Consider the following 22,517-nt stretch of genomic DNA (forward strand, 5'->3'; position numbering starts at 1 on the left):
TGTAATTTGACAAAGGCCCAGATCAGAGTTTTTCCACTTTGTTTTTGTCTGGCATGGCTTCTGGAGAAGGTCTTTATTGATGGAGAAAGCTTTTTTCTTTACCTTAGCCTTAAGGAAAGACACCACATATGAATTTCAATGCATGTGCTTATTTATACATTTTGTTTAAACATTTATTGCACTATTATTAAATTTTACATGAACCCTATTTTGTTGTTTTCCTATTTTGTCACATACCCCAGGGGGTATGTGTACCCTTACTTGAGAAACACTCTTTTAGAATCCAGTTTAGGTTTTGTTTTTTAAAGCTTTTAATCAGTGTTTCTCAAACCTGATTCTCGTAAACCACTTCCCTTCATGTTTTAGTTTTTACCAACTCCAGCACACCTGATGTAGATTAATTGAACTGAGCCATTTATTTAGTTAGGTGTGTTAAAATATAGACAACTCTAAAACATGCAGGGCAATGATTTCCCCAGACCAGAACTAAGAAACAGTGCTCTAAATGATAAAGATCCTTTGCTACAAGAGCTGCTGCACCAACATGTTCCGGTTAGAGCTCTGAGGTTTTCAACCCAGCTCCTTCTGGAGGTTTTGTATGCCAAGCTCAAACTGAGAGGTGACAGTCTTTTCTTGGTGGCTGCCTCTAAATTGTGCTTCGCAATAGACACTTTTTGGTTTTAAGTTCATGCTTAAAACTCTTTGTACTGGCTTTTACACAGAGATGAGCTTGGCATTTGTTTGAATTCTTTAGTTTTTATTCTGTTTTTAACATGTCATTTATTCAAATTCAAACCACTTCCTGAACCACTACATACAGTGAGTCTTCAAACGGAATCAGTTGGTGTCACTGACCTGAATTAAAAAAAGCCTAACAAACCTTTTACTAAACACTTCCTGGATTTTTCAACACACAATCTGAAGCCTCAGCAGTACTTCTCATTCCAAGTATTTAAACCAGGTAAGGACTTTTGCCTACAACCTTAGAATGATCTTAAAGGGGCATTTCTATTTGGCATTTCCATTTTTTCTAGTGTTTTCTGAATGTCTGATTTGATACTGCTCTCTCAAGGTCTGGTAATCTGGAAACGAAGGAAGGAAATTTGATCCATGAATTAAAGCTGAATAAATCTGAAGTAGTAAAGCCACCTTTCATGTTTGTGTCCAGGGTGATTTTAAAAAAGAGGATTGCGTAAGAAGATGATGTAATCTAACAAATAATTGAACATTTCTGGCTTTGGTCCATCCTGTTGTTTGTTGTATTTATGCTGCACCTGGACAGACAGTGACAGAGAGGAAATCTTATTCTAGCTACAATATCAGCTCATAATTAAATTTCCAGCCTTCTGGCCTGCTTTAATCTATTGTTTCACTGGAGGAGAAGACACAGTGTACCAGCTGTCACTTTTTACAAGACATTATTTAAAAACAAAGCAAAAAAAACTTAAATATTCTTCCCAAACCACATGCTTTATATATATATATATATATATATATATATATATATATATATATATATATATATATAGCTTTTGAGCAATCTTTTCTCAAATTTGAAAGTCTAAAATAGGTCATCAATTCATGTCAGAATGCCTCAGGTAGGCTATGTGATTTTGTGACCTGATTAGGTTGTTATTGAATTAATGTGCTTTATTTATTACCAGAAGGATTTAATCTAAATTAAATGACCTAAATTGATGAAAAGACTTAAGAGTTTGTATAAAGTGGTAAACTGACCAAACTTTTAATTAATCCCCCCAGGTATAACATTCACTATAAAGTTACACTGTAAATCAAGTATGAATAGCATTGCCCCCTGTTGTATTACCATCAGCATTACAGTCTGTCACACATCCTAGGTCAAGAGCTTAAATGGAATAATTACTCACATTAGGCATGTAGGTAACATGTATATTACACCTTTTTACCTTTTTTATCCTAAAGCAAACAATAATACCTCTAGTTGAGGTTTTTCCAAAACTCACCTATTTGTATTTCCTGTATTTCTATCACAACTTTTTATGTGTAGTACTGATAAAGTGCCTCACACTTGGCTTGAAACCTTCTGTTTATGATAGATATAAGACTAAGATGTGTGTGATCATTGCATTTGACACTACACACACAGACATATATATATATATATATATATATATATATATATACATATATATAGTCAAATACAATATATACGTATATAATCACACAGCTCTATGGTTGTGTGATTTAAAGCAGTTTAGAGTAGAAATTCTGGTAAATCTAGTAAAACTGTGAAATTCCGTGCAATGATTGTCATTTGATAATACTTTAAAAAGGCATATTGTCTTATGTTTCATCGTCTCTGCCCTCCCCGCCCCCTCATGTCATCACAGACACCCTCCACATCTTCTCCCTTCACTCATGCTCTTTGTCACCAGTCAGGTCTTCAGGTCTGTCTGATCATGTTGTGATTGTTCTACATATGAGATCAACAGTAAATTAGATAACCTCCACCTCTGTCAAGCGAGAACACAAAGGTAAGCTCTTAAAGATTTCTTTTCAGCAATACACTCCAATGATATGCTATAAAATACTAGAATTCAGCTTTGATCTGTTTTAGTTGCATAATATATGTTTTAAGTTGTTTGAATGTCTGTTTTGTATTTTCTTGTGTACTTTTGTGCAATTTGATGGTAGATATGCCATTTTTAACATATTAAAAATGGCTCTTTTGTTCATTTGTTACAAAAATAGTGATTTAATGTGGTGATTTGAGTTTTCCTCCCCATGCTATTATGGCTTTTACTTTTATTTAAACATGGCAGCGTGTAACAATGAGTCATGGCAACTTTCTATTTTGGTGTGCTTATGAACAGTGATGTACTTGGAAATTTTAAAAACCCCTACTGCAGTTGCTATCATTTTTAGCACAACTTGTTCTTAAGAAAAGAAAGAGAGCACTCTGTTTGTCAAGATTTCACCATAAGGGAGAATAAACCGGAGGTGGTGTAATTTCCACAGTGCATGCACTGTTATAGCCAGTAACCGAATGGAGAAGCATTTTCAAATAAGGTACTTGATGGAAAGTAACACTCTAGTTTATCACATAATCACTTTCTATACTAATCCTCTCACGTTAGCTCCACTTAACATAGTTCAATCCATTGACTGCATACAGATGATACATACTTCATTGTATATGACCATCACGGATTTACTGTTTAAATACAATCCCCCTCATTTCCAAAAGAGGGCAGTCTTCATCCTGTTAAATATAATAACAATAAGGCAACAAGACAGGTTTCCTGTTCAGGTCTGCAGTCAATAACGCTGTAGGAAGGAAGCATGATGGGAATGCAATTCAAATTATCTTTACAGACCATGTTCAAAATAGTGAAAATAAATCTAAGTCTCAATAATGCTGCAACATGAGGTTAAAGGCACTCTTGCGCAACAGGGATAAAATATTAATAAATTCAGGGTTGCATGCTGTCTTTCCAGTTCCTTTAATAAACATGAAATGAGTCTTTCTAAACAAACTTAACATTTGTTCATAACACTTCAGGATCAGTTGGTTGGATAAATTCTTTCTACGTGATTAATTTTGTCTTTCTTTCTTGAGCATGACTTGGTTTATGACTTGTTTTAAACCACAGTCCAGGCAACTATCTCTCTAATATCATCATCAGTTGAGTGCACTGATCATCGTGTATTTGCCCTGACCTCTAAATGACTTTTTTCTTTACTTGCAGACGTTAATGTTCCTTTTAGGCTCAGGATCAATATTGACAAAGGCAAAAAAGAAGTCATTTTATTCTCTTCTTCATTTATTTTTCCACAGGAAGTGCCCAGCCTACTCTACAGAATGTAAGATTTAGATTGAAAGCATTTACTTTTCTGATCTAATAATCAGACTAACTTCTTTGTTCTTTTTCTAAAGATACATATTTAAATAATTCACTTTGTCTCCTGATTGTGATCTAATTTAATCCAGATACTGACTGCTGAAATGGAGGAATGGCAGCAATCAGCAGAAGCCAAAGTGAACATATCACCAATATGTATGAAACTTTCAACATTTAAAATATGAAATTGTGATTGGCTGTCAATGTTTAAGCTCACTGGTGAACTAAGACTGATCTTGAATATATATTTGTGTTATTTTTTGCCACAGCTAACAGGTCCTGTGAGAATCTGGAATGCTACATGGTCCTGATCAAGGCAGAGAAAACAGCCATCGGCTCCATCTGTTTCCTGGCAGGTCCTTTCACATTCATGGAAAATGTGCTTGTGCTTGGGGTGATTGCAACCACAGTTACTTTGCGACAGCGGCCCTCCTATCTGTTCATTGGCAGCCTTGCTCTGGCTGATGTTTTTGCCAGCTGTTTCTTCACCACCAGCTTCCTGGACTTTCACCTCTTTCATCGTTGCGATGGCCCCACTGTGTATCTCTTCAAGTTAGGCGGTGTCACAATGGCCTTCACTACTTCAGTGGGGAGCTTACTGCTTACTGCACTAGACCGCTATCTCTGCATCTACCAGCCCTCTGACTACAGAGTGCTGCTGACCCGCCGCAGAGCCCTGCTCAGCCTTCTGATTCTCTGGAGCACCACCATCTTCATCTCCTTCCTGCCACTGATGGGTTGGAGGTGTCCCACAGGCCTCACCCCACCCTGCTCCCTCTTGTTTCCCTACATTAACCAGGGCTACTTGGCCTGTTGGACCAGCTTTATCCTGGTGCTTCTAGCACTCATTTTGGGGGCTTATGCTCTCATCCTGTGGAAAGCCCATCGGCATGAATCCTCAATGACCAGCCTACAGGGAGCAGCAGGGTCAGGTCAGGCCCGTATGAGGATGGATATCCAGTTAGCTCGTACCTTTGGCCTGATTTTACTCATACTGGTGGGCTGCTGGCTTCCTGCACTCTCCTTCATGCTGGTTGATGTTTCTGTGCTCCTGACCCATACACAGCAGAGGGCTTTTGCCTTTTGCAGCACCCTCTGCCTTCTCAATTCTGCAATCAACCCACTGCTTTATGCCCTACGGTGCAGAGAGCTAAGACTCGCTCTATTACAGTCACTACAAAGACTGTGTGAGATTGGGCGGTGCAGGAGATCTACAAAGGACTTAAACCTTGGACTACACTCTATAGAACACAACTGTGCTACATTCTCTGATGATGAGATGCCCAAAGCAAGAACAATACAACTTGACTCTATTTCTGAAATAGTGGACAGTCAACTGGATGGCAGAAAATGAAGGAGGTGGACAAGTGAAATAAAAAAAGCAACACAGCACAACGTTTGTTGCTTGTACAGAAGGCTAGGTAAAGTATTGCCAAAATAATAGCTATCAGCATAGATTATGAATTCAATTAACACCAAACCTACAGTTTTGTCTGTCTCCATAAAAGTCACTGAAATATGGTTATATTATGCTTTACTTGCATTTAAAACAACTGGAAGAGCTATTAGCGCTTGCATGGAGAAACATTAACAATGTGCTTGTGCTGGGGGTGACTGCTACCACATTAAGTATAGTCAAATTCAATCCAGTTTAAAGTCTTGCAATATCCTCCAATATTATAATAACACTCTTTAATATGGTTGACTATTTAAATTTTTATGAGTGCCCTATAAAGGTTAATGAAGGTACAGTTATGGAAAGCAAAGAGCAAAAGAGCATCTTTTGCAGGGAAGGCTAATGGTAGCAAAACTAAGAGGATGGCTTAGGATCACCTGAATCATCCTTAACTGTAACCTTTATCAAAGGGGAAAGTCATAGGCCTGGTCTTAAAGGTTAGGAGATTGTCTCTACCCCCAGAACCCAAACTGTGAGCTGCTTCCACAAAAGAGGAACCTGATGGCTAAAAGCTCGGCTTTCCACTTTATTGGATAGTCTAGAAACAACAAGTTAAGCCTGGTACACACACAACAATTTTTTTTAATCTTATGAGATTTTTTATCGGTTCGATACCTCACACGTGAAGATAAAAATCGGGCATTAAACAGTTTTGATCGTACTGTGTGTGGTGTGCTCCGATAATGTAATCACAGAACAACACACACATAAGATACTGTCCTGCAACTCATCTACAATCTAGTCCTCCGAGCCAGACAAACGTTGAAATGTAGAAGAAGAACCATAGCAACAACCGGCAAAAAACGAAGAAGAAACAGTAACAATCGAAAAACACAGCACACAGCATGGAAGAGGATATATAGGACGAGGGAATGATGGTGGTCTTAGGACTATTGTTAACAGAAAAAGCCAGAACTGAAAAAAATAACAGACTTGAGACGGCGTGAACACGTACTTTATTTACTTCCTTATTCCCCAGCCAGCTCGCTCTCTGATTGTTTACACCCCGTACCATGTCACCATCCACGCAGTCAGAATGTACGAGTCGTCGGCGTTCCTCAGATATCGGCTCTGAAATATTGAACATGTTCAATATTCCCGACCGTCGGCTACAACCCGTTTCGGAACAGATTATCGGGACAAATTGGCACGAACCACAGGCCACATGATAATTGGACAGGGAAATCTCACAATGATCGGGGGTTTGCCGTCCGAGGTCAGGAAGAGCCAAAATCAGGACACAAGCAGCCCAAAAATCATTACGTGTGTACCAGGCTCTAGCCTGCAGTGTGAGAGCAAAGTACTCCAATGAGAAAATATGGAACTATTTTGATACTCCGACTCATTCCTATTAAAATTCTTACTTTAGGATTCTTGAGAAAACTGAATAATGAGTAGCAATAGTCCAATCTTGATTTAACGAGGACATGCACTAGTTTTTTATTCTTTTGCATCACTCTAAGATAGGACGCTCTCAGTTTTACCAATATTATGTGGGTGAAAGAAGGCTATTCCACAATTTTTTTATCTGTGCGAATTGAAGGACATAGCATGGTCAAAAATAACTTCAGTGTTCCTCACAGTATAGAGGCCAAGGTAATTCCATCTAGGGCAAATAAAGGCAGATCTGATGGTGGATAATGTGAAACTTTATATCTATTAGGAGTTTAATTATTAACTTGGTATAATTTAAAAATATAGTCCCAAATGGGAAAAGACTGAGTTTAATTAGGGATTTTATGACCAGAATAGGAACTGAGAGGTCTGCACAAAAAATCAAATCCACTTTAAATACATTAAATGCAATTATAAAGAACAAGCAAGCGATCTGTTAATTTGAGGTTGATTTGATTTGTTTTTCATTTCATTGCTTTAACACTCACATTTATTGTGTACAGTCAGCCGGACTTTTGACTTAATCAGTTTGCTATATGGCAGAACGGTGGATTTGTTGTTTGCCTGCTTCTTTATATTTGATTGTATTAAGGGTCTTCTGTTCATACAGTGACAGGGGACCCTGTGGGTTGCCTATACATACTGCAGATGAATACCAGGACCCCACAAAACTCCCTCACACATGACAGTTTCAAACAAAGCTCACCACAGGAAACCAAGCAGTATGCAGTGGTGAATGGGGCACACGCTAGGAAGAGAGTAAGCACAGACACCAGAACAGTCTTTGCAATAATGCCAGCTGTAGCAGAGCGCATACTCACATGCCCACATAATCACAAAAAGTCTTAAAACATGTGCAGGTCTTTGGTTGTTGGAAACTATTAACAACACCTGTTTCCTCCATCATATGAACTGATTAATGAATAAAATGATCTCACTCTAATTTGACTGAATGTCTGTTTTTAAGCAAATTATGCAGGTGAATCATACCCATCATCACTATCAAGTAAAAATGACTGATTTGTAAACATGTCTATCTTTTTCTATTATTTTCTTCAGCTTACCTTTACTACATCCCACACTAAATATGTTGGAAATTTATTAGAAATCACATAACTGTGTATCGCATAAACTAATTCAAATCTAAATTAATCTCTAACTAGCACCATGTAATTAATTTTACCATTGTGAGTTGGCATTTAGAATATTTTGCCCAACTGATTTGTGTAAAAATAGCTCTAAAGGCAACAGTAGAATACTAACAACCAAAGCAACTAAATAGTGTAGTAGGACAGATAAGCATGGCATTCTAATAGAGTTGTACTACTGTATATCACTTTTTAAAGAAGCTTCTATTGCATACTGTTACTTCTAAAGATATTGTCAAACACATTGCTTCCCTAAAGTTATTCAAATGCAAGTTATAATACACAGTAAATAATTTTATTCTAGCCATGTGATTGGTTCATCTTACAAACACTTATGACACTGCCAATGATGTAGACACAGGTTATGTTTTTAGTCACCAGAAAAAAAGTAGAAATCATCAAAAGGGCAATTAGTTTTCGATAGATGGTAATTACAGTAGATAGTAAAATCAGTTTTCTCAGAAAAGAAATTCAAATGTAACAAAAAAAAAAGTAAAAAAAAGATGGATATTATGACGCAGACCCCTGAACACAGGTAGGTAAAATGTCCCCCACTTTTCCTACTGAGCACCAACTCAGGAATTGTGTCTCATTCAGGTTGTATGATGTTGTGTTATATTCTGGTTGTGTGAATGAAATTAAAGTAAGTATTTGCCTAAAGATGGAACATCCATCCATTATCTTGACCGCTTATTCCATTTCGGGTTGCAGGTGAGCTGGAGCCTATCCCAGCATTTTAACAGGTGAGAGGCAGGGTACACCCTGGACAGGTCACCAGTCTGTCGCAGGGCCAACACAGATAGGGACAAACAACCATGCACACACACACTCACTCCTAGGGAGAATTTAGAGTGTCCAATTAACCTAACATGCATGTCTTTGGACGGTGGGAGGAAGCCGGAGAACCCGGAGAGAACCCACGCATACACGGGGAGAACATGCAAACTCCACACAGAAAGGCCACCGCCCTCAAGGTTCGAACCTCCCCCTAGCCGAGAATCGAACCAGCAACCTTCTTGCTGTGAGGCTGCGGTGCTAACCACCACACCACCGTGCAGCCTTAAAGATGGAACATATTATAAAGAATTATAAAGAGTACCATTAAGATTAGCCTTTTAACTTCCCTTTTTGATAAAACTTATAGTTAGGGTTAACTTAGGTGCCATCCCTTTGGTTATGTTGCCATAGGTTAACACTGCTGGGGGATGTCATGATGTACTTAAAACCTCTCTGCATTTTTCTTTCTTTTCTCTAAATTTCCAGGAACAGTATAATAAGTTGTTTTTCTTTAATTTGTGCCTATCTTTTCTTCCTCACCAGGCATCCCTGGCTTAGAGTTTTGGTGCTTGTTGACTCTTCTTTCCTGTCTTTACCACCCTGGCTTCTCAAGACACGTGACCGCCCTTCCTGAGTTTGGTTCTGCTGAAAGTTTTTCCATCCTGTGTAGAGAACTTTTCATTTCCACTGTCTCCCACTGCCCCATGGACGCAGAGGATAGGGGACTTCTCAAAGAGAAGATTTGATGGAAACTGTCTTCTTAACTTGGCAATTATTTGAAAGAATTTGTCCATATAAACACAATTACCATAAACTGGATTATTGGAAATGAATTTCGTGTTATTGGATTATATTTGGTCAACAATGAATTGGACTGAATTGGACTGTATACATTTTTGAGACGGTTTAGTTGTGACTTGGCATTCTACAAATAAACTTGAATTGGACTGATACAAGAATTTTTGAGTCTGCATAAAACAATTAAACAAGTCTTTACAATGTCTTTGCATCTTTTTGCTGTGGTTATTTTACTACATTTGGCATTTGATAATTTTCTTTTTATCTATCTGAAATACATATAACAACCCCCCCTACACACACACGCACACACACACAGTGATCTGATGTTCAATTTCATAATCTACCTGTTTTTCTTTTTTCTTCTTGAGCACCTCCTCCAGACGTCTCATGAACCCTCGATTGGAGTTCAACGATTAGGGATCAAGAACAACACTGGGGGTGGACGAAAAGAAATCACAGTGTAAAGTCAACGAAAGAAAGAATAAACCCGAAATATATTTAAATGTTAATTATAAACTTTGTTAAAATAATTTTGTAAAAGAATTAATTGTAAAAAATAGAAACATTTAGGTTAAAGTGTTTACGCACCCCCTTCTTCTGGTAATGGTAGGATCCGCTATTGTGACGTTTTAAAAATTCAGCAGGCACGGTCGGCAGTTGGCTTACTACTCAGAGAAGAAAATCCGTTGTTGTGGAGAGGAAGAAAGGCGAACAAGAAATTCGAGCAACGTTTGTCATACAAAAGGGAGCGTCAGACCCCAATATTGCGGGCCGTCTTTTTTCCAACATATTTCCCCGGTTTATTTAGCTATTATGGCCTGTGGAGCTACGTTAAAGCGGTCGATGGAGTTTGAGGCCCTCCTCAGTCCCCAGTCTCCCAAGCGGCGAAGGTGCAATCCACTACCGGGGACGCCAAGCACTCCGTCCCCGCAAAGATGCAACCTCCGTCCCCCAGTCGACAGCCCAGCGCATTCGGTGTCTCCTCCGACCATTGGAGGCGAACACAGGCTCACTCCAGGTATAAATCAGATTTAAATTTGATGTATTTTTCTGCGTTTCAGGGTGGGTGTCATGGGGGAGGGGGTTTGGGTGGAGTGGAATGGAATTGATAGCTAGCTACTTGAGAGAATCAGAATAGGGGTTAAGCACTAGCCTGTCTTAGCTAATGTCAGGAGGGCAATGCTGTCGCTAAGTTACGTTGTCAGATACTTTCATTGATCATAATACATAAGTAGACACAGAAAGCAGAATTGGTTGGTGGCATCTTGCCAGGTCTGTTAGCTTGAGTAGGCTAATGTTGATATGCTAGGGTAAGTATTCGAGTACTTCCACCAAATATCTTCTAGTGAGTGTGTTATATATATATATATATATATATATATATATATATATATATATATATATATAGCTGCTATACACAAATGTCATTATAGCAGCCATCATGACAGGCTGTTAATTAGGAGCTGCCTGTGTAATGTTCCTTGGGAGTAATGCCACAATTGTCTAGCACTGAAAGTAGGGGGTTACCATTATGCACCACAACCACTTCTTGTCCTTGGCAGATCTGGAAAGCATTGTTCATTTCCTTTATGCCTTTACCCTACTCTCCAATTGACTTGAAAATGCAGCCCTACTGTGAGTTGGATGGGTGTGGGGTGCACAAGTATTCACAAGATAATTACTTGGAGGTCTCTACTGCAGTCCAGTGGCTTATTGTATTTGCCAGTCAGTGAGATCTTTGGCAGCAGGGAGGCCTAATCCTTGTTCTTTTAAATTCCTGTTAAAACATTGCAGGATGTCCTTGTAATTTTCTGGTGTCAAAATCCCTGCAAGAAATTGAGGATTACACTGTAAAGGTAGGTCAGCTATTTGTACCAGATCATCTTGTTATCCCCTAGATTGGCATTATGTTTTCTCATTTGAAAACCAGTGATTGTAGAACAATATATGATCATGAACAGTGTTACTTTTTGGGCTAATGAGCTCTTCCAGTACTATGAAGAGTATGGTCTCCCATTCTGGCACAAAGTAGTGACAATCCCAATGATGACAAAGAAGTCCAAAATGCACTGATAGATCCCTCAAAACTTGTTTTATTATCAAAGAGTTGTTTGGAGAAGAAACCTTTCCCATCCCTTATATTGCTGACTTGGTTTTTGTTTGGTTTACATTTCTCCTCCATTAAGCCTTCCTTGTTGTCCTAGAAACAAAACAATTTGATTCATACAGTGTACTTTCTCCTTCACTGTGGCTGCTTTACACAGGTTTGGTTCTGGAAAATTACAGTAGTATGATTTTTGTTGTTTGTTGATCAGTGGCGTTATATTAGCATAGTCAAAACATTATTAAAAAGAAAACGTGTATGGAATCTAGTGCCTGGCAGTTTATTAACTAGCACTTTTAGGATCAGGCAATTCTTGAACAATGTAAAGACCCAAATCTATGAACCCTTATGGGAGTTCATGTGTGGAAAAAAAAGGTTTAAGATTGCCCCCCTTTAACTCTGTGCTCTATGACATGTTTAGATTGTTTCTTTTGCAACTTATGGAGAAGATTAAACTCCCCTAAAAAATGTAAAATGTTGGGTCTTGGTGATCAATTGTCCTTAAAATAATTGCTAGCTTGCACAATGCTCCTCTGGAGTAATTTAAGCCAAAGGGCAAAGTTGTGTTGTTCCTGTTCCCATCTGCAGATTGTGACAGGTGATAATGGCGATATTGTCATAACTGAGTTCTTGTGAAATGTATTTTACTTGTCATAATTATTATCATTAACCAACATAAGAAAACAAGTTTTGCTAGAAGCACTTGGAAAGCACAGACCTCTACCAAGCCATTTTTTTTTCTTTTGGCCAATGATTGTGTGCATTAGTTTTTGAGTTAGAAGCTGTAATACCAAATCATCCCCATCTCCCAATGGGCAGGAACAAACCTATGTCACAACTTGGTCATGTGTTCAAGTTGGTGAAACCAAACCCTGCAACATACGGGCATCCATGTTGAAGTGTGGAACTTGACATAGTTTTAAGTTTTCTCCTTTGGTTTTTGATTTAAAAAAATATCCAGAATTTCATACAGTTATGTTGATAACCTCAGTGTCAAGGCTAGATAAAGCAATGATGTGAAGTTAGTTGCAGTAGGACTGAACGAATACTATCCGCTATCATATTTTGAAGGATCTGCTAATTAGAAACATTGGGAATTTCACAAAAACCACCAACAAGCGTTTATTGTTAGTGTAATCAGCAATTTTGTGCTATTTTTGGCATCTGTACAAAAACAACTATACATTTTAAACAGTATTATCATGATAAATGTTTTTGTGAGGAACTCCCAAGGTCAGCATTTACACACTTGATAGCTGCTAGCCACTTATCACATGTTTCTGGGCTTTTGTGTCTTTTCACTGGTTTGAAGAATGATCTCTTGTTGTCTGTGGAACAGCTATGTTTGTGTCAGCCAACCACAACACAACTTTTTGGCATATTTAAAGGTAACTACAAAAATCGAAGAAAAATCTATGATGATCAGTGCTGAAAATCCAATGGTGTTACACTTTAGCAACGTTTTATTTTCACTGGCAAAAGACCGGGATGTTACAAAGTTTACTAATGTTCCCGGATGTTTGTGCCTGTAACGAATCCTTTAAAAATTTCTGGATCCAGGCGATCATTTTCCATTTTGGAGATTTCCTAAAAATTTACTGAAAATCCATCCATTACTATTTGAGTTATGTTGCTAACAGACAAACCAATGCCACCAAAAACATAATAAAATCATAAAAATCTATGATGAGACTGTTTTTGTTCCGGAGATCCAGACAATGCACAGGACAGTTCTGTGTATTCTGGAGGTGAGAACATTTTAACTTACCCCTACTATTGCTCATATTGTTTGTGCAGTCTTGTTTATTTTATTTACAGATTGAAATCAGCATAGTTATGCCCAGATCAGTGAGTTTGACGTTGCATATGTGGCTATAGGTCCATCTTTGTGTTAAGAATCCATCAAACATCTTGTGTGCTCCATTTCAGCCTCTCTAGCTGAATTGGAGCAGAGCAGCTGCAAGTTTGAAGTAATGGAGATTTGTGTGCTCCAGAAGTGAGGACCAGATACCTGGTATTATACTCACCTTCAATGAAAGAGGCCAACAGGGGAGGGGCACTGCAAACCTGCCTTTCTGATGTGGCTTGCCAACTGAAAGCAGTTTTGCATTTGGCAAAAGGTCAGCTGTGCTCCCTCCCAACCTTCTCTACACACACAATGTTTTCAAGTCAGGTTTGCCTGTGGATAGGCAGGCTTTGCCTGCAGGCAAGAAACAGGAATCTGACACGTCCCGTGGTATCTTCAGGTAAATGTTTTGCAATGTGGATCATCCACTCCACTTATCTCTTACTTAGTATTTAAATATTCAGTCTGGACTTGTTAAAAATCCTCCAAAATGACCAAATCTGGTGTTTTTTTTTTTTGTGACAAGTTACCTAAAAGATTTACTTTTCCCGGGTCATCATTTAGACCAGAAGCATGAGTCAGGCTGGATATCAAGTGCCTCTTTTGGATATACTGCTAGAGCCCCATCAGAGTCAGACTTTTCTGGAAAATAGGGATACACTGATCCGATATTGGTATCGGTACCGATATTGAAGAAAACTCTAGATTGGGTATTGATGACAATGGGTCCGATCCATAGGCGTAGATGTATTTGGTGTAATTCTGGTGTAATACTGGATCTCCGGCTTGCAGTGTTTTTTTGCGCCGAAGAAAAAGAAAAATGTGCTTTAATGTTGACTGTTGTCACGTTGACTTTATCTACCAATAGTGTGAGATGTACGCAGCTTTGCTCTCAATTAAACACATTAATAACCAATCAGTGGCTGAGCTGGGCCTTGGAAATTGTGTGGTTGACAGACCCAGCTGCAGTTTAAACCTGCAGGAGAATTGTGAACTTGCAACCAGAAAGGACATGCCATCATTTAAATACGGTAAATAACAGGCTGATTAGTTTTTAAGCACCAGTGTTGATTGTGGTGGTTGAGCATGGATGAAGAAATGGAACCGCTGTACTCCAGTTTAATTTAATTTCTGTTTATTCTGAATGTCTACCACCCATGCCAGTGGAGCTATTGTTGTTTGTTTTTTTACCCTCAATTTCAGCTCCTTTATTACTTTATTTTACATTGGATTTTGAATTTCTAACTGCACTGACTGAACCATTTCAGAGACTTTGTTCTTGTTCACTTTCACATGTTTGATCAAGGTAGTCAAGCTGTAGTTTTTTTTCTCAAGTCTCAGCACTTGCACTTGATTTTATGCCTTACACAAAAGAAAGATATCAGTCTTTTCCACACAATGAGATATAATTTGTTAGGTAATTCAGCACTGTTTTTCTGTATTGGATCAGTTTCAGCTGATACAAAATCTCAGATACCTGTATCGGAAATGGAAAAAGTGGATTGTGTGGAAACAGTTTTATTTATCTATAGCAAGTTGCTTTGTAGTCCATTGTTGACTTACCATTTCTTGTTTTTGCTGTGTTCAGACTAGTGGTGGTAAGTGTTTAGTTCTTCACTGCACTGGGGCAGTTTGGACTGACCTATAATACATCACAACCTACTCCCAGGCATTTGGGACATTTGAAACCCACCTCCCCCTACAATGCTTTAGCAGTGGAGGGTGAAATGAAATGAGTCAGCTTTGTTTTCTCTTCACAACCATGTCCAGTTTATCTGGCCGCTCTCGTATTCACTGTGAGGCTTGTGCCTAAGCCTTTTAGCGCAGGCTTTCTCGACTGCATTCCCCAGGCTCCCGGAAGTGTCTGTGATTGATTGCTTGGCCTGATTTTGGCAGGGTCATTGTTGCCAAGCAACACCCACTGTTGAGGTCTGAGTAGTTGGCAGAATTGGAAGTGACCTGCAACAGTAGAGGTATTTCACTTTTCAGTCAGATGAGTCCAAGAGTAGTGATCCATCTGTCAGTAGTGATCATGTAACAGTTTGACATTACTTTGAGTCTGAAATATCCATTCAGTTTAGATTAATGCACCAGTTCTTTCCTAAAGCAAGAAGTATGGTATGCTTGTTTATCAGACCCATTCAGAAAACCATGTTCTCCCAAGTTTTTGTTGGCATTGAGACTAAATTATTTTGCTAAAGTTCATTCACATCAGCACCAAATATATTGACAGATTTCTTAAACTTAACAAATTTAGTTTTTTATTCATTTCTATTTCTGTCTGGTTAATTTATCTTGCCCATCTACTCAAACAGGTTTTATTTCAACAGCAATCTTTTTTGAGTTCCTTTGTTCTACTACTGGGTAGGGGTTGTAAACTTCCATGTTGTTATAAATGTTCAGTAGTAATTTTGGCCCAATCTTGTGGAAAATTATACAATAAGGCAATAAACTTAAGTACATAGTGTATATGTTTAGGATTGTGCAAGGTCTCATAAACTTACATTTCAAACAATAATGCCTGAAAACCTCAAAAATTGACTGTAATTTTAGTTTTTAGTATGTTTGTAGCCCAAGTTGAAAGTTTTAAGAAAAGTGCATGGCTGAAAGTATTTCACAATAGAAAATAAGGAAGATGTCCAAGAGGATATGAATGGGAACATAGTTTTGCAGAGCTATGGAAATAAGATTTGCTTTCTGAATACTGGATAATGCATTACTGAACTGATCAAGTGTAGTACAATTACAGTGTTTGACAGTTTGGTTTCACTTGATATCTTTAAGAAAAGCAACATGCTGAATTTTCTTGTCAAACAAACACACTGCTGGTGGAGTCTCATCATCATAATCTACAGTTACTTTACAGTGCTTGGGTCTACGTGGACTTAATTCAGAAACCCTTACACAAGCTTTAACACCTGATCAGTACCAGGACTGAGATTGATCGTTGGTCTCTTATTACAAGCTCTCTTGATAGCATCTCTGACAGGAAAGTAAAACATTAGCTAGACGGACATCAGACTTTTTTTATTTACTTCTTTCATATGATTGTAATTTTTGTTTCTTAAAACATTTTTATTTCTAGCATTTTCTGTTCCAACATGCTGTTTATTTAATGGAAATCACATTCATTCAGTGTCCATGCTTTCTCTTTTTAGAGCGAAATGTCACCTCCCTATTAAAATAATTTTTGTTAAATATACTTAAGATATGCTGTCTTGTATAAATGGCACAAATAAAGATTATTGACCTTTTTAAAAATATGTCACATCTTACCCAACTGCAAGTGCATAAAAATCTGTTTGGGTCCGTGTGATAAATGTCATCATTAGTTTGTGGATCTCTACAATAGACTGTGAAACTGGCAGTTGGTTGTGAATGTGTAGAGTTGTTTGCTGATGTGGTGTTCATGTGAGAAATATCTCTGATGTGAAATAATACAGCAGTGTAAGTCATTGTCTCCTTGTTTGATGTTTTTATATTGCCTGTCTGTGCTGTAAAAGGCTGTAAAATCAAACCAGTTATTAGGGTTTAAAGCGGAACCAGCTCAGAACAGGATCTAACATCAGACCAGAACCACCACCTGTTTGAAAAGTGGTGTTAGTGGACATTACATATTGGCAAAAGTATAAACAAAACTTTAGACACAGTAAATCCTTGTACATGAGAAAGTGGAATTTTTCAATAATTGATATTTTTCTTACGGTGAATTTTATGATGAAATAACAGTTTTGTTGTTCATTAATTGCCTGACAGTAAAAGCTGATGAATTAAAAATGACTGCTCTAGTTGGGGCCCCTTGGGGATGATATGAGTTTCTCCCTGTAGTTACATGGATGTTTAGTAGCAGCTAAACAAATAGAACCCTGCCGAATTATGATCTTGTTAATACTAGTTTTCAGAGGCCACACCACATCCGCCAAGAGGGCACAAGCTCGATAATGTGTAACCATGTGTGTAACAGACTTTCCTTTTAAAATCCAGCTTTACTGGACAGTTCAAACAGGTTTACAGATGAGCAGGCTAAAGTGTTAGCATGACTGCTCACCCTCTCTCCACCCAAGATAAATGAGGCACGGTTCCCCAGATAGAAGTGCAACATGTTCACAGACTTCACTCGCTGTTTAAATGGAGAAAGATAAGTCCCCGTTTGCACTGGGTTATCAGTGTTTGAGGCCAGGTTGTTTTTCACTTGTTTTTCCAAGGCCTAGTGACTTCATCAATGTTCCATTTAGTTAGACCTGCATCTGTGATTTGAACAGATTATCAATAAATTATTGGCTATTTTCCATCTTTTTTTTTTTTTTGTCACTTCATTGTAGAATTCTGTTTGTCCAACACAAGCCAGGTTACTCTGCTGTATGCAGATAAAAACGTATATCTACAACTATCTGTTCCACGATTAAACATGCTTTAGAAGACTGGGAGGTTTTTTTGTTGTTGCAGCCTGGTAAGGATTATGATTTAAGCAGCCTCTTAACCCAGAACCTTTTCTCCAGCTGTAGCTTGGCAGGATGCCCGACATTTTAAAAACTTAAAAAGTGAAATGAAAGTGATAGTCACACGATCAAAAAGTATGTTTTAGGTAAGCTGTGTAAGTGTCACAGCTGTAGTAGCTGTTTTACTAATGTGGGTCTTTTATCCATGTCACTGTTTTCTGTTAGGGGATTGTTTTTTTTTTTTTTTTTATATTTTAAGCCCACACTGGGTGGGAAGGAATACAGGAAGTGAAAACTATTGATGATTATCTGAAGAATGCTGGGACTTTGATTGTCTTTTCCTGTTAAGTCCTGTTTATTCTGGAATAGATCCAGCATCAGTTTGATGCTAAACTGAAAGAAAAACATTTCAGATTAGATCAATAGTTAATTCCTGGAATTAAAAGCAATTCAATTTATAATACAGCAAAACTACTGAAGAAAAAAATGTGTTATTTATGTTTTTTTTAATGTTCAGTGCTTAGAATATGCAGTTTAAAGATCACTTTACTTGTTTAATAGATAGAAATAAAACCGTAACAGCTCACCTAAGGAGGTTATTTAGATCTTGAAGTTTGGCACATTTCAGATGGTTTGAGTTTCACATGACATTTGTTGGGATATTTTTTATGTCACATTGGAAAAAAAATTGAGAAATCCTGGGAAGCTTAAGAAAAAAATGTGTGTATATAAATTTATTGTCCCCTTTGGGAGACTATTGGAACTGTTTATAATGTCACAGTTCACACTGGTTGGAAAATGCACATGCAGATGTTCTTATGTTTTGCCTATTTCAACATTGTTTATTTCAGAGCAAATCTTCCAGAACCTCCGTCAGGAGTACAGCCGGATCCAGAGGCGACGGCAGCTGGAAGGGGCCTTCAACCAGGCTGAGGCCTGTAGCTCCAGTGACGCTCCCAGTCCCAGTTCCTCCCTCAACGCTCCCGCATCCCCGCCAGGTAGGAGAGCTTCCCAGAGGCAGTGCATTAACCCATCTGCTGTCCTGTACGCATGCTTTGACTCCAGAAATGAAGTCTACCTGGTTTCGTGCAGATGTAGAGTGAACTGTTGATTTTTTTTCAGTGCTGTTTAATGCACATTGCAGCAACTGTTAAATGGATTATTTATGAAGTTTTTGATTAAGTTCTTTGTTGTAGATGGAGATCAAAAAGTAGGATTTTTTTTCTTTTGTTAACAAGCCAACACCCTCAAGTTAATGAAAATAAATATAAAACACAATGTCAACGGATACTCCATTTTTTTTAAAAATACATCTACTGAAGAAGCGGTCATGAGGCCAAACCAAATGTATTTGCAGATGGGAGCTTCTCTAGGTTTTGTAGCTGTGCATACTTGATCTATCCTACTACTGCAATGGAAATGTATTTCAGTTCTGTTTTGCTCATGTTATTCCCTAAACTGTGTGCTTTATTGTAATTTTCTTAGAATACTGTTTCATGTAATGACAGTGTTTCAGTTGGAGCTCAAAATAAGAAGTAACGCCATAAAACAGCATATCTAAAGGAGTAATATATACACATAGAGGATGTGACTGGCTGGTTTACCACAAGCAGATTGCATCTTTTTTTTGCCAGAGGTAATATTCTGGTAAAAACGAACGCCAGACATGCAATTTTAGATAGAATTTGCTGACAAATCTTTATCCTCGGGAAGCAAATGTTTTTTTTCTTTGAAGGGTTTTTATTAGAGCTGTCATATTGTTAAAATGAAGGTAGAAATTTAAAAACTTTAAGTGTATATATTGCTTTCTATTGCGTCGTATTACCATTTGTTTGCTTGTGTGAAACCTTTTTGTTTATATGAAATGTAGTACATTTAGCTTTTTCTGCCTGCTATTATTTCAGCTACAGTAACAGTAAAACAATTTGAAGCATAAAAGGTCAGTTTGCTAGTTAATGTGTGAGATGTAATTCAAAACGCTGGTCGTCAGGATCCTATGCAGGGCAGACTCGTACATCACTATGACTGTATTGTTAGTAACCCGGCCTCTTTCTGTCTCTGAGGCAGCTGTTCAACCTTCGTCCTTGCTCTGCCATCCACCGCTGTGATTTACACACATTTTAGTCAGTCCAGCTTATAACAAACCTCAAAGACCGCTAGGTAATGAATCACTGAGCTAAAGCCAGCTCCAGTTTCAGTTCGACAGACACTGCTGAGACCGAGAGTCTGCCAGCATTAGTGCTGCATGACCCTGCTGGTCTTGCACAGAAGGCAGAGCTGTAAATTAGCTCCTGGTCGAACACCTATCACAGAAGAGAAGAATTTTTGTATCTGACTTAATGCTGCACTATAGACTTGAGTGAGTTGTCTCTTTTTTAATAACCAGGTGTTTTTTTTTTTTTTTTCCTTCTCCAGGTGCCTCAAGGAAGGACCAGCCCTCGTTTACGCTGAAGCAGGTTAGCTACCTGTGTGAGCGTCTGCTCAAAGACCACGAGGAGAAGATCCGAGAGGAATATGAACAGATCCTTAACACAAAACTTGCGGGTAAAAAACAACAACAAAAACACCCTTGTTTGAATATCAAGTATAAAACAACATCGCTAAGTGCAGTAGAACCATCCATGAGAAACAGGACAGGATGTCTGTCAGAAGTCTCTCTTATAATTCTCTTATAACCATTAATATGCTGACTTGTGTAGTTTCCATGCATTTCACAGCCTTGTGTATATATCATCACAGTGAATAGGCACATAATAGAAATGTTATTAGCAGCTGGAGCAAAAGCATCTTGAAGAAGTAGCACAGCTGTTTTGCAACTGCTGCAAAACTGTTTTCAATTAGTATGGCCACTTAAAAAGTTAAATATATGAATAAACAAGGTTTCTGCTTTCTTTTGGTCCTAATTGTTCATAGATTCGCTCATCCTGAAACCCTGAATGCTTCCAGGGTTTAAGAGCTTGGGAAAAGCCGAGTCTTTTGCAGTACACATTCATCACAGTCTCGAGAGTTGTCACGGTAGATTATTCTTGGCCAGTAGATATCTGCTGAGATATCTCGATATATATTTTGGCAGCTTTTAAGTGCATTTTTGCTAATAATAGACTTACATTTGTGTGCAGAGGGGTACACATCTATAGATGGATCACCTGAAAATGTGTCATGCTTAATGATAATTTTATCACCCAGTTCTAACGAGCTCACTAAGTTATTTTGTCATGTCATCTACCAAATTCAGCACAAACACCTTCATCTTCCTCTCTTTCCAGAACAATATGAATCTTTTGTGAAATTCACACAAGACCAGATCATGCGAAGATACGGAGCCCGGCCTGCTAGTTGTAAGTTTGAACTATAGATCAAACTTGTTCTAGATTTCTTTCTGAGTCTTAGTTTTCAACTTAAAAGCTCTCATTTACAGTATAGATCATTTTATTGTGTTTCAGATGTCTCCTGAGCTCACATCAGCGTGACCACGGCTTCCTCTCACAAGACGGCTGCTCTTCTACTGTCTCCCCCAGTTGATTTGCATTTTATTTTCCTAACACTCCCTCTCCTCCCCTCCCCGAGAGTTTGGGTGCCATGGTTTATCCACTTTTTTTTAATCCAAAAATTGGTTTCTTACTTCCAAACTATTGCTGCTGGCCAAAAATGAGAAGTATCTAAAAGGTAAACTATGTATAAAACCTGTTTTTCTTTTTCCCCTCCCTCCTTTTCTAAAAAAAAAAAATTCTTCCCATTGCTAGGCTTATACCAGACATCCTAAAAAAGCAGATGTTTGTCAAATCTTTTGCTGGTGCTGTAAATAAAAAAAAAAAGAAAAAAAAGAGCTTATTGGCTAGTGATCATTCTGTATAACCTTCCAGCAGCTGTATTTAATGGCTCCTGCCTTTCACCTTCTCCCTCGTTTCTCCCCCTCTTCCCACCAACCTCACCCTTCTCCTTCAAACTCGTTACCTGAGAATGTGGATTTTTCTCCCTTTTGAAGAAAAAAATAAAAGTTCTGTGACTAAAGCTTGTTGTCTTGAATATTTGTTTTTGATGTAACCACAGTTGACAGGAGTTGTTGGATCAAATTTAACATGTTTTCCACACTGAGAGGTCTTTTTGTCTTAGATGCATCCTCAGCTGAAACACAAGTAATCCATCCATTTTGTTTTGTGCCTGGCTGCTCCACCTAAGGGTTCCAGACACACTGGACCGCTCAGTCCATGATGGGATCATTAACAGACTAGACCAGTGGTTCAAGAACTTCTTGCACTACAGCCCCCAAGATAACATAACTGCTTCTCTCGCAAGATGGGGCCAAATATTGATTTTTAAAATCGTCTGTAATAACTATTTCAGAAGACCTGATATTAAAAATTCTAAATGTAAGCCTTGAAAATATCAAACTTGAATAAGGAGGATAAGGTGGATTTGGTGTACCGAGCACCAACATTCGCAAAATGAGCTTCTCTCATGGAGATGGCAAATTAATCTTATGGCGTTAGTATGTTTATGCATTAATATGTTAAATATCAATGTGTAATTTTCACAAATTAATCTCCTTACATGTTAATTTTAACACCCCTAACTAATCTATTACATACATGCATACATACACATGTTTTTTTATGTTGTGAACCCCTGTGGAGATGGGACCCCCACTTTGGGAAAGGCTGCACTAC

At 38.1% G+C, this 22,517-nt stretch overlaps 2 protein-coding genes across 2 annotated transcripts; both read left to right on the plus strand.

Moving 5' to 3' along the window:
- Positions 1 to 905: 905 nt before the first annotated feature.
- Positions 906 to 5,982, plus strand: cnr2 (cannabinoid receptor 2). The gene is made up of 5 exons (XM_041988870.1): positions 906 to 961; positions 2,373 to 2,516; positions 3,821 to 3,846; positions 3,974 to 4,040; positions 4,154 to 5,982. The coding sequence occupies exons 4-5, from the start codon at positions 3,989 to 3,991 to the stop codon at positions 5,236 to 5,238; spliced, it is 1,137 nt and encodes a 378-aa protein (XP_041844804.1). The 5' UTR covers positions 906 to 961; positions 2,373 to 2,516; positions 3,821 to 3,846; positions 3,974 to 3,988; the 3' UTR covers positions 5,239 to 5,982.
- A 4,118-nt stretch (positions 5,983 to 10,100) lies between these two features.
- Positions 10,101 to 21,702, plus strand: akirin1 (akirin 1). Its single transcript, XM_041988873.1, has 5 exons — positions 10,101 to 10,479; positions 18,702 to 18,848; positions 20,266 to 20,394; positions 21,117 to 21,188; positions 21,294 to 21,702. Exons 1-5 carry the CDS (start codon positions 10,275 to 10,277, stop codon positions 21,302 to 21,304), a joined length of 564 nt encoding a protein of 187 aa, XP_041844807.1. The 5' UTR covers positions 10,101 to 10,274; the 3' UTR covers positions 21,305 to 21,702.
- The last annotated feature ends 815 nt before the right edge of the window (positions 21,703 to 22,517 follow it).

This window comes from Melanotaenia boesemani, chromosome 6, assembly GCF_017639745.1.
Source record: "Melanotaenia boesemani isolate fMelBoe1 chromosome 6, fMelBoe1.pri, whole genome shotgun sequence".
NCBI lineage: Eukaryota > Metazoa > Chordata > Actinopteri > Atheriniformes > Melanotaeniidae > Melanotaenia > Melanotaenia boesemani.